We start from the raw sequence: 12,751 nt of genomic DNA, 5'->3' as shown, positions 1-12,751 counted from the left end.
TCATTTCTTTCTCTCTATATTCTTTTAATCATTTTAATTATTTTATTTCTTTCTCTTTATATTCTTTTATGTATTTTTAATGCTTCTTCCACTCCCTGCTGCAATGCTTTTATTTTATGTGAAGCACTTTGAATTGTTTGTACATGAAATGTGCTACAAATGAACTTGACTTTGATTTGATTTTCAAAAACGTTCAGAAAAGTCTGAGTTTAAAAGATTTTTAAAAATCTTAAATTAAATTAAAATTTAAGAATTTAAAATTAAATTAATTTTAACTTAAGATTTTTAACTTAAATGCAACTTGCACGTGTGAAACCACTTGGAAAGGAAGGAGTCCATTTCAAAGTGGAGGCATTAATACTGAAGTATGCTTCTTTTTCTGTTTTTTACAAATAAATTTGATTTGATTTGATTTGAGCAGCTGTGGCGTCAGAAAAGCGTGGATTTTATCCCTGGTTGGTTGATTGATTTGACTGTTTTTCCCAGAATGCATCCCTGCAGACGGAGCGCAGTCTGCTGAAGGAGCAGCTCAAGCAGCTGGAGAACCAGAACACTTCCCTCAACAGCCAGATGGCGGCGCTGCAGCGCCACCTCTCCACGCTGCAGGAGCAGAACTCGTCGCTTCACACTCAGACCGCCAAACTGCAGGTGCTGCAGCCGCCCGCTCAGCCCGACGACTCGTTTCCACTCGCTTTTCTCCCAAAGTCTGACGCCTGTCCCCGTGTCTCAGGTGGAGAACTCCACCATCTCCTCCCAGAGCGCCTCTCTCATGGCCCAGAATGCCGTGCTGCAGGGCCAAGTCACCGCCTTGGAGACGGAGACGGAGTCGTGGCAGAGGCAGCGCGAGGAGGCGTGGCGGGCGAGAGAGGGCGTGCTCAGCGACCACGAACGCCTGCTGAGCGTTCACGAGAGGCAAGCTCACGAGTACGAGCAGCTGATCAGCCAGCACGCTGCGCTGAAAGGCAAACAGAGGACGCTGGAGAGCGAGCAGAGGACGCAGCACGGGAAGTAAGTGGCGCGAACCGGAGCTTTCAACGCCAGTCTGTTAGACTTAGAAACCCTCAGGTAAAGGGAACAGGTGGGGGCCTTGGACTGAGCTCTGGGGGACGCCACAGCTCAGGTTATTCAGAGTGTTTCTGTTGGAGCAGTTTGAGTGTAACGGAGCCGAGTCCTTAATTCAAACCCAGGACTTTAAATGATTAAAAACTAGGGCTGGGCAACGATTAAAATGTTTAATCTAATTAATCACATGATTTCCCTGATTAATCACGATTAATCGCATTTGTACGCAGAATCCAAAAATGAATACAAAAGTAGCGTATAGCTTTTAGCATTTAGCTTTATTTTAAATGTGCTGCCATATGAATGAAAGTGCCATAACATTTGTTGTGCAAACACACTTTTAACATCAGCATCTTTCTGTAGTTTTTATGTAGAAGCCTCGCTCCACTGTCTGTTTCCTTGAATGACTTGCTGCTATCAGTTGTGTGTTTTGCCTTTAAGTGATATTTTAGACTGGAACTACTACGCTGAGAAGACAATTCAACTTGGCAGTGTTTACAGATGACTTTGGTTCTGTCGACTCCGCCGTCTGGAAGAACTTTAACATGAAAATGGCCGAGTAAAAGTTCCGTACCCTTCTCCATGTTTGGTGGATCCGCCGATCTCTCTGAACTTTCCTATCCATTAAAGGCACAAAAGCCCCCAATTTTTATTTATTTATTTTTAATTTTAAAAAAAATAAACATTTTAATTAAAAAATTTAAAATAAAAATTTAAAATTTTAATTAAATTAGTTTTTTTTTTAATTAAATTAAAAAAATGTATATAAAAATGGCCGAGTAAAAGTTCCGTACCCTTCTCCATGTTTGGTGGATCCGCCGATTACTTTCTTTTCCTGTTCCACAGCAGACAGCAGCAGACTTTTATAATAATAAAAAAATATAATAAAACAGGGGTGGTCCGTGGCGTAGTGGGTTTAAATAAATAAAATAAAACCTGCTTTAATGCACAATAAAATATCTATCAATGTGTTAGATAATTAGTTAGGTGTTAAATAATTAAAACTCGTTACTTTCGCGTTAACTCGCCCAGCCCAATTAAATATCCAACTGACACGCATCACATTTATTTAGATGTTTCCACCTCGGCTGACTACAGGTGGGGACGTTTTTTAGATGCTTGTCCAGGTCGCAGTTACAGGGATTCCTGAGGAGAAATAACCCTCTGGTGTGTGTCGGCAGGTATTGTGCGTTGCTTCAGCTGAAGGAGAAGTGGGAGGAGCAGGAGGGGCGTGGCCTGAAGGAAAAGGAGGAGCTAAAGCAGGAGCTCCAGAAGAACCGTCTTCTGCAGCAGGAGAACCTGCAGCTGAAAACAGAAGTGGACAGGTACAGACGGAGTGATGTTTCCATGCTTAAAAAGGGCCTAATGTGCACAGAGAGCCGGTGGATTCCTGTCTTCTTCTTCTTCTGTTTCCCTGTGAAGGCTGACGGACAGCCAATCGCATCACACGGAGCAAAACGAGGGACTCCATCAGCGCATCAACGACCTCAAGAGCTCGCTGGGCTCGACTCAGCTGGAGGCGAGTCAGTGGATGGCGCGATACGATTCGCTGATGGAGCAGCACCAGGGCCTGGACCTCACCATGACCAAGCTGGACAACCACTGTGAGGTAAAGCTGCGAGTTCCCCAGCAGAGAACAACCAGCAGGGACTTTAACGCGATGAGTGGCTTCCAGTCAGTCACAGAATAGATTTTAAAAGCCTGCTGATGGTTTACAATCTGTGATCTGTTCAGAGAATATAAAGCCAGCAGAGCTCTTAGATCCAAGGACTCAGGTCAGCTGGTCCAGTCCAGAGTCCAGACTAAACATGGAGAAGCAGCATTTAGCTGTTATGCTGCAAACAAGTGGAACAAACTGCCAGTGGAGATTAAACTTTCACCAAATGGAGACATTTTTAAATCCAGGTTAAAAACATTTCTGTTCTCATGTGTCTATGCATGAAATCTGCACGATATCTTTGAACTTATCTGGACTGTTGCTTGTTTTTAAATTCATTTAAATTATTTTATTTGTTTCTCTTTATATTCTTTTAATCATTTTAATTATTTTATGTCTTTCTCTTTATATTCTTTTAATCATTTCAATTATTTTATGTCTTTCTCTTTATATTCTTTAATCATTTCAATTATTTTATGTCCTTCTCTTTATATTATTTTAATCATTTTAATTATTTTATTTCTTTCTCTTTATATTATTTTATGTATTTTTAATGCTTCTTCCACTCTGGACTGCTTTTATTTCATGTAAAGCACCTTGAATTGTTTGTACATGCAATGTTCTATATAAATAAATTTGATTTGATTTGATGATTTGAGTGATTCATGGTGTGTGTGTGCAGCTGCTGAGTCGGCTGAAAGGGAACCTGGAGGAGGAGAACCACCACCTCCTGAGTCAGATCAACCTGCTGAGTCAGCAGAACCACACCCTGCTGGAGAGGAGCATGGAGAGCAAGGAGCTGTACCACCAGGAGCAGAAGCTTTACATGTAACCACCCGACACGTCGAGCTCAGCTGGTGTCGGTGAAGTGAGCCCACAGACGTCTTCACTTTGTGTTTTTCTTCTTCTGCCTGCAGAGACAAGCTGAACGCTCTGCGCCGACAGAAAGAGAAACTGGAGGAGAAGATTATGGACCAGTACAAGTTCTACGACCCCACACCTAAAAAGTAAAACTCTGATCTTTATTTATTTATTTATTTATGGTTATTTAGCAACACACAAAACATGAGAACGGATGGAAAAGATTACAGGAAGAGGGTGTGTTGTTTATGCAGATTATACTGGAACAACTAAAGAGAAATACCATGAACTACAGTAGATTAATAATGGTGACGGAGGAAGAGGAAGAACAGGCTAGAAAAAAAGTAGAAGAAGAGAAACTAAAGAAGAAGATGAGTAGAAGAGAAACTAGAGACTTTATTTACATTTAATTACTGAACATAACATTGTCAACGACAGCGCGGGCAACAAATTAATTCAAAAAGGATGCAAATAATAATTCTCCGTGAGCTACTCGGCACAAAAGCTCTTTATAGGCCCACTGCTGTACAAAACCCGTTAGGTTTCTGTGGAAACAGAATTCAAGTTTCAACCTGGCCTTTACATGGTACTTCCACAGAGTCTCTGCATCAAGGGTCGGCACTCCCTGCAGTTTGTCCCTGCGAGTTAAATATATGGACAGTTTTGCTTCTCCAACTAAAAAATTAAGGAGTGTACACTTTTCTTTTAGTGTCTTCCAATACTCAACTCCGCAAATGAAGATGGGTGCAGTAAAAATAACACCAAACAAACCAAAAACATGAGTTAGAACATTAAAGAAACTTGTTAATCTGCTGCACTCAGTGAAAACGTGGAAGATGGTTTCGGGCAGGTTACAGAAAGGACACACGCTTACCAGCTGATGCAGGCAGACGACCTTTGACCTGCACAGCGCCCCCAGCAGGCCGGGCGCAGCACTGCAGCAGACGTCCAGCCTGGCACCACAGATCAAAGGCTCCTTTAACAGCCAGTGCAGTCACACTTCTCACTTCTTTGAGTTTTGAACAGCGCCCAGGACTTAAAAGCACCACGATAAAAAGGAGGCAACCCACTTAACTTTAGAGAATTAAAATCGGTAAAAAACAGAGCAGCATCCAGCACCAGGTTGTTAACACGCCTGAGTATGCAGCTGGCCACGTCCCTCCACACCAGATCCTCCGGAAACTAGAGAAGAAGAAGAGTAGAAGAGAAACTAGAGAGAAGAAGAGTAGAAGAGAAACTAGAGAGAAGAAGAGTAGAAGAGAAACTAGAGAGAAGAAGAGTAGAAGAGAAACTAGAGAGAAGAAAAGTAGAAGAAGAAGAGAAACTAGAGAGAAGAAGAGTAGAAGAAGAGAAACTAGAGAAGAAGAGTAGAAGAAGAAACTAGAGAAGAAGAAGAGTAGAAGAAGAAACTAGAGAAGAAGAAGAGTAGAAGAAGAGAAACTAGAGAGAAGAGGAGTAGAAGAGAAACTAGAGAGAAGAAGAGTAGAAGAAGAGAAACTAGAGAGAAGAAAAGTAGAAGAAGAAGAGAAACTAGAGAGAAGAAGAGTAGAAGAAGAGAAACTAGAGAAGAAGAGTAGAAGAAGAAACTAGAGAAGAAGAAGAGTAGAAGAAGAAACTAGAGAAGAAGAAGAGTAGAAGAAGAGAAACTAGAGAGAAGAGGAGTAGAAGAGAAACTAGAGAGAAGAAGAGTAGAAGAAGAGAAACTAGAGAGAAGAGGAGTAGAAGAGAAACTAGAGAGAAGAAGAAGAGTAGAAGAAGAGAAACTAGAGAGAAGAAGAGTAGAAGAAGAAACTAGAGAAGAAGAAGAGTAGAAGAAGAGTAGAAGAAGAGAAACTAGAGAAAAGAAGAGTAGAAGAAAAGAAACTAGAGAGAAGAAGAGTAGAAAAAGAGAAACTAGAGAAGAAGAGTAGAAGAAGAGAAACTAGAGAAGAAGAAGAGTAGGAGAAGAGAAACTAGAGAGAAGAAAAGTAGAAGAAGAAGAGAAACTAGAGAGAAGAAGAGTAGAAGAAGAGAAACTAGAGAAGAAGAGTAGAAGAAGAAACTAGAGAAGAAGAAGAGTAGAAGAAGAAACTAGAGAAGAAGAAGAGTAGAAGAAGAGAAACTAGAGAGAAGAGGAGTAGAAGAGAAACTAGAGAGAAGAAGAGTAGAAGAAGAGAAACTAGAGAGAAGAGGAGTAGAAGAGAAACTAGAGAGAAGAAGAAGAGTAGAAGAAGAGAAACTAGAGAGAAGAAGAGTAGAAGAAGAAACTAGAGAAGAAGAAGAGTAGAAGAAGAGTAGAAGAAGAGAAACTAGAGAAAAGAAGAGTAGAAGAAAAGAAACTAGAGAGAAGAAGAGTAGAAAAAGAGAAACTAGAGAAGAAGAGTAGAAGAAGAGAAACTAGAGAAGAAGAAGAGTAGGAGAAGAGAAACTAGAGAAGAAGAGTAGAAGAAGAGAAACTAGAGAGAAGAAGAGTAGAAGAAGAGAAACTAGAGAGAAGAAGAGTAGAAGAAAAAGAAACTAGAGAGAAGAAGAGTAGAAGAAGAAACTAGAAAAGAAGAAGAGTAGAAGAGAAACTAGAGAGAAGAAGAATAGTAGAAGAGAAACTAGAGAAGAAGAGTAGAAGAAGAGAAACTAGAGAGAAGAAGAGTAGAAGAAGAGAAACTAGAGAGAAGAAGAGTAGAAGAAAAAGAAACTAGAGAGAAGAGTAGAAGAAGAAACTAGAGAAGAAGAAGAGTAGAAGAAGAAACTAGAGAAGAAGAAGAGTAGAAGAAGAGAAACTAGAGAGAAGAGGAGTAGAAGAGAAACTAGAGAGAAGAAGAGTAGAAGAAGAGAAACTAGAGAGAAGAAAAGTAGAAGAAGAAGAGAAACTAGAGAGAAGAAGAGTAGAAGAAGAGAAACTAGAGAAGAAGAGTAGAAGAAGAAACTAGAGAAGAAGAAGAGTAGAAGAAGAAACTAGAGAAGAAGAAGAGTAGAAGAAGAGAAACTAGAGAGAAGAGGAGTAGAAGAGAAACTAGAGAGAAGAAGAGAAACTAGAGAGAAGAGGAGTAGAAGAGAAACTAGAGAGAAGAAGAAGAGTAGAAGAAGAGAAACTAGAGAGAAGAAGAGTAGAAGAAGAAACTAGAGAAGAAGAAGAGTAGAAGAAGAGTAGAAGAAGAGAAACTAGAGAAAAGAAGAGTAGAAGAAAAGAAACTAGAGAGAAGAAGAGTAGAAAAAGAGAAACTAGAGAAGAAGAGTAGAAGAAGAGAAACTAGAGAAGAAGAAGAGTAGGAGAAGAGAAACTAGAGAGAAGAAAAGTAGAAGAAGAAGAGAAACTAGAGAGAAGAAGAGTAGAAGAAGAGAAACTAGAGAAGAAGAGTAGAAGAAGAAACTAGAGAAGAAGAAGAGTAGAAGAAGAAACTAGAGAAGAAGAAGAGTAGAAGAAGAGAAACTAGAGAGAAGAGGAGTAGAAGAGAAACTAGAGAGAAGAAGAGTAGAAGAAGAGAAACTAGAGAGAAGAGGAGTAGAAGAGAAACTAGAGAGAAGAAGAAGAGTAGAAGAAGAGAAACTAGAGAGAAGAAGAGTAGAAGAAGAAACTAGAGAAGAAGAAGAGTAGAAGAAGAGTAGAAGAAGAGAAACTAGAGAAAAGAAGAGTAGAAGAAAAGAAACTAGAGAGAAGAAGAGTAGAAAAAGAGAAACTAGAGAAGAAGAGTAGAAGAAGAGAAACTAGAGAAGAAGAAGAGTAGGAGAAGAGAAACTAGAGAAGAAGAGTAGAAGAAGAGAAACTAGAGAGAAGAAGAGTAGAAGAAGAGAAACTAGAGAGAAGAAGAGTAGAAGAAAAAGAAACTAGAGAGAAGAAGAGTAGAAGAAGAAACTAGAAAAGAAGAAGAGTAGAAGAGAAACTAGAGAGAAGAAGAATAGTAGAAGAGAAACTAGAGAGAAGAAGAAGAGTAGAAGAAGAAGAGAAACTAGAGAGAAGAAGAGAAACTAGAGAAAAGAAGAAGAAGAGGAGCTAGACTATTTAATTGGTCCTTATTTCCCTCTTGATGAACAGTCACTACGACACTGATAAATATAACAAACGGGCTGAAATTAAACTTGATTTTCGGCAGGATGTGTTTGTGCAGATTAGAAATAAAATCTGGAACGTTTGCTGATGTCTGACAGGAGGAGCCAGTGGGCCGGCGCCAAAGCTTTAGCCAAACTGATCAAACCCCGGAAGGAGAGCAGCCGAGAGCGCGGCGGCGACAAGGAGACGGACCGCGAGCGAGAACGGGCTAAAAGCGCCCCAGACATCCCCCTGCCCCCCACGCCCCCCCTCTTCCCCCCTGAGACTCCGCCTCCCGTGCCCCAAAGGATGGGAAGTGACTCACAAGACGGCAGCCACGCTTACAGTAACCATAACAACCACAGCCCGAGCCTGGGACCCCAGAGTCCGTCTCTGACGCCCATCACCAGAGGTAAACACACACACGGCGTCACACTGAGCCGACCAATCAGAGCACGTCTGCAGGTGCAGGTTCATCCTGTAAAGGACAGAAACACGTCCGGATTCCTCTTTAACACGTAAAATACACAAATACCTGTTTTAATTACACAGGCTGGTATTATTAGTGTTCTTATCGTCAATGAAAAACAACATTAAACATGTTTTTACCATTTTGTGTCCAAAAAAAACAGTAGAATTCAGTGAGATGCACCTCTGTGTTTCTCCTGTAGAGGGCGGCGTTGGTCCACACATTAACTCTTCTTCTACTCTACATAAGTATATTTATACTTAAATATAACACATAAGTATATTTATACTTAAATATAACACATAAGTATATTTATACTTAAATATAACACATAAGTATATTTATATTTAAATATAACACATAAGTATATTTATACTTAAATGTAACACATAAGTACATTTATATTTATATTTTAATATAACACATAAGTACATTTATATTTATATTTAAATATAACACATAAGTACATTTATATTTATATTTTAATATAACACATAAGTATATTTATATTTAAATATAACACATAAATACATTTATATCTAGTTTTTAAAGATTTTTCAGTGATCAGACATAAAGCTACGGTGGCCCTGAGGTCACAAACACAACAACAAACCCCAGGAGGGCCCCATGAATCAAGTTCAGCTCAGTCAGAGCCGAACCTCCCCTCAGAGGCGACTGGTTCTGATCTTTCTTTGCCGGGTTTTACTTCCTCTTCAGGTTCTGAGCTCACTCACATAAAAGCGAGCAGTGAAACTGCAAGGACCCTATTGTATCTGTACTGTTTCTTATTATTCCGTCCGTCTTCCGTCCGATTCTTTGCAAAAGGTGCTCGCAAACTCTTGAAATTTTGCGAGCGCCACCTGCCAGTCGACGACATGAAAGAATCTAAACTTTATATTTTTGGGAGTCGCTCATTGACTCTGTAGCGCCCCCTACGATGCTTAAAAATGGTCCCCGCATTGGGGTTAGTTTCGCGTGGGACGACGAAATTCGGTACACTCATTCATCATTCCCAGACGCACAAAAAAGTCTCTTACCGCCAATGTGCCACGTCCACAGGAAGGCGGCCATTTTGGATGGAAAGTGCATTTTTGTGCCATTTTTGCCCGATTCCACGCCTTGCATTAGATCAAACTCGTCCTACAGATTTAATGCTACAGACTTCAAACTTGGCCAGGTTACTCTTAAAAAATGGGGGAAAAAAATAATTGGGCAACTTTTTCAGAACTTAAAGGGCGTGGCAACGCCTCAAAGTTCGATGACTCGCCATCACTCAGCAAAAAAAATGAAGTCGCTTATAACTCCCACATACATTATCCAATCTGTCCCAAACTCCATACGGTGAATGCTGGACCCAGCCTGAACGCGCACATATTATCATTGTGACATCCACCTACAGCGCCACCTGCTGGTGGTTGGAAATGTCTTTTTTTTTTTTTCCGCACACCTTGCATTTGATCGAACTCCACCTACAGATTTAATGCTACAGACTTCAAACTTGGCCAGGTTGCTCTTAAGACGTGGGGGGGGGGAAATTCATGGCGAAACTTTTCCAAACTCTGAACGGTGTGGCCGTGGCCAGGCGGTGAAAATCGTGTGATGGCGTTTGTGATTTGAAAGCCTTATCATCATCGCAAAGTCATGAAAGTTGGCACACACGTCCACCCTGACGACCTCGTACGTATGTAAAGGGTATCGTGTGTGGGCGGATCAAAATGGCTCAGTGGCGCCCCCTAGAAATTTTCAAAAACCCCTCCACATTGGGGTTATTATGTGCTCGTACGTACGCAGAGGGTATCGTGCGTGTGAGCAGAGCTGCGCGACTACGGCGTCCAGCGCATACAGCTGCTTGCAGCTTTCTAGTTCTGATTGGTTCTGGTTTCCTTGTTTTATTCTGATTTTATTCTGATTGGTTCTGGTTTCCTTGTTTTATTCTGATTTTATTCTGATTGGTTCTGGTTTCCTTGTTTTATTCTGATTTTATTCTGATTGGTTCTGGTTTCCTTGTTTTATTCTGATTTTATTCTGATTGGTTCTCTTGCATGTTATCTATTATTTTCACTCATCATCATAACTTCTGATCAATAACTCCATGTTTTAATTCACTCACTCTCTGTTTCTGATCCTTTCCATCTTTCCCTCTCAGCTCGTTCTGCTCCAAAACGCTTCACTTTTCTTCGCAGTAAAAGCCAAGACAAGCTCCTCTCCTCCTCCTCTTCCTCCTCCTCCTCCTCCTCCTCTTCCTCCCGTCCCTCCCTTTCTCTCACCAGACGGTTGCGGTTTTGGTCTTCCTCTGACATCACAGCTGACGTCATCACTAGCCCGCCAATCTCAGCCAACGGAGTTTTCTAATATCCCCTGTTGTTCTTCTTCTTCATCATCGTCATCATCAACATTTCTATCATTACACATCATCATCATCATCATCGTCACTGACTGTCAGTGACTCACACACACTTTCCTGAACACACACACACTAACAGACGCATGTTACCGGACAGTTTTACTCGTAAGTAGATCGTAGACGTGATTTATGTTCTGTGTGTGTGTGTGTGTGTGTGTGTGTGTGTGTGTGTGTGTGTGTGTGTGTATGTGTTTTCGCTCGTGTTGCCAATCGCCAGGCCTGCCTCCCCACTTCTGCTCGCTGCTTGTTTCTGGTAAAAGATGAAAATCTTTGCACCTGAACAGGAAACCGGCTCGTTCTTTGCTGCCTGTGGTTCAGACCGACTGACACTGAAGCTCCAGATCAGTGATACTCACTATTTGTTTCACAAGAGCCACGTTGGCAGAGCAAAATCAAGGGAAGAGCCACTTTTACAACAACATACTAAAGTCCCCTTTTGCAAACATGCATTTCTACATATGAAAAAGAAACAACACAGCCAATACATGTTCAATTCAGACCACATTTACCTTAAAACTGGGATAAACAGAAGCTGGCGTGCATGTGCTCGACTTTCTTCATGCTGTATTTGTAGTTTGTTGTTGTAATCATAGTGAGACATTCAGGATGAGCATGGTTTTTGTGCTGGTTTTTGCCCTTTTTTAATTAAAAACCGATCCATGGTGCCTGCATCTGGCACTGGCTAAAGGAGCTAGCATGCACTGTGGTTTAAGCGGGCTGCGTTGCCAGGTTTAACAGTTCCCCCTTTAGGAAACACCATTAAGCCTTAATTAATACTTAATAAAAATACCTAATACTACAAAAACGTTATTGTTATTGTTACCATATTGTTATAAGCTACTATGGGAGTGAGATCCACCAATTAAAGCTGGAGGAGCCACATGTGGCTCAATGAGCATCTCTGCTCTAGATGATGCTGGATGCTTTCCTCTTGTGTCTGAAACATATCGGGATCCTTTTATTTCACTGCAGACAGTCTGAACTCAACATATTTACTGAAGATGTGGCCCTGAAGGCAGCACATGTTGCTGTAAAACCTCAGTGAGATTTTCTGCTTTAAAGGGACAGTTCGCCTCTTCGGACATGAAGCTGTATGACATCCCATATCAGCAGCATCATTTCTGAACATCTTCTTACCCCCTGCTGCGTCCTGTGAGCAGAGTTCCAGCCTCGTTTTGGTGTTGATGAAGGTAGTCCGGCTAGTTGGCTGGGATTTAAAAAATAAAGCGTTTTGCTTCTCAAAACAATATGCGTTCAAAAAGAGTAATACATTTGCATCACAAAATGGTTCTCCAGGAAAAAGTCAGACCTCACAATCTCTTGGCCCTATTTTCTCTCCCTTCGTATCACTGCCTGCTTCTATCAGCTGCTGATGAATGAGGGTTCCTGATGCAGCGCCGTCTGAGGGGTCAGAGGTCACGGGGGTCCAGCTTAGGCTCGCTCCCTCGTCTTTTACACCGAAACTCCTCCAGATTCCCTGAATGCTTTCATGATATTCTGCTCTGTACAGGGAGAAATATGCAGATCCCTTCCAGTCTTTCTCTGAGGAATGTTGTTTTAAACACATTTGTGGACAAACTGGAGCTCCTCTGAGCATCTCTGCCTGTCATGGAAGCTGCTTTAGGGCCAGATCATGGTTATAATCAGCTGTTTGCATACTTTTTCCAACCTTAAATTGACCCTTTCCAGCTTCTGTTGGAAATTGTTGGATGTAAATGACCAAATGAGCCAGAACATGAACTAACTGGGGTTCCTGCTGTCTGCAGTAAAGTAAAAGTCTGATTAAAACCAACAATGAGTCCCGTTTTAACCTCAGAACAAGGAGGACACGATGCTCAGGGACACAGAATCTGCTTCCACCTCTCCAGTGGCCTCTTCTCATGGATCTTTACGCTTACAGGCCACTCAGTCAGCTGTGTTCACACCTTCTGCTGGTTTGGTTTTCAGATAATTCGATGTGAAGCTCAGAGAAACACGAAGGCAGCTTCCTCCATCACAGATAAACAGATAAATAACAGATAAACCGGTGAATAGCAGCTCTGACGGCGGAGAGTCGATTCTTAACCTCCTGCTTTGCTTTCGTGTTCACTGACGCGCACGATCCCTCGCTGTTTCCGGTCCTGCTCTGCGCTTCCTGCCACCGCACGCCTCGTAGTAACACTGCGGGCGCAGAGCACCTCCTCACAGCTTCTCTGATTGGTCCACAGGATTGCCGGACAGGAGCCGGGGCGCTCACCGCGGCGGCACCAACGGAGGCAGCAGCGAAAGCGTCAACGGAGAAGATGGAGCAGGTAA

General features: G+C 41.7%; 1 protein-coding gene across 3 annotated transcripts in view; it reads left to right on the top strand.

The window, feature by feature from the left end:
- The window catches only part of ccdc88c (coiled-coil domain containing 88C), a 68,224-nt gene that overhangs the window by 49,900 nt on the left and 5,573 nt on the right, over positions 1 to 12,751 (top strand). For 2 of the 3 annotated variants that reach the window (XM_075448960.1, XM_075448959.1), the window contains exons 20-27: positions 487 to 648; positions 731 to 1,008; positions 2,244 to 2,387; positions 2,485 to 2,671; positions 3,402 to 3,547; positions 3,637 to 3,726; positions 7,703 to 7,995; positions 12,664 to 12,747. In XM_075448960.1, coding sequence (XP_075305075.1) covers positions 487 to 648; positions 731 to 1,008; positions 2,244 to 2,387; positions 2,485 to 2,671; positions 3,402 to 3,547; positions 3,637 to 3,726; positions 7,703 to 7,995; positions 12,664 to 12,747 — 1,384 coding nt within the window. Of the gene's footprint in view, positions 1 to 486; positions 649 to 730; positions 1,009 to 2,243; positions 2,388 to 2,484; positions 2,672 to 3,401; positions 3,548 to 3,636; positions 3,727 to 7,702; positions 7,996 to 10,198; positions 10,534 to 12,663; positions 12,748 to 12,751 lie in introns of those variants that run through there. The other variant, XM_075448961.1, reaches the window with a different exon arrangement.

The sequence above is a fragment of the Odontesthes bonariensis genome, chromosome 17, assembly GCF_027942865.1.
Source record: "Odontesthes bonariensis isolate fOdoBon6 chromosome 17, fOdoBon6.hap1, whole genome shotgun sequence".
Taxonomy (NCBI): Eukaryota; Metazoa; Chordata; class Actinopteri; order Atheriniformes; family Atherinopsidae; genus Odontesthes; species Odontesthes bonariensis.
The sequence above is the reverse complement of the archived record's forward strand: the minus strand, read 5'-3'. Positions and strand labels throughout refer to the sequence as shown.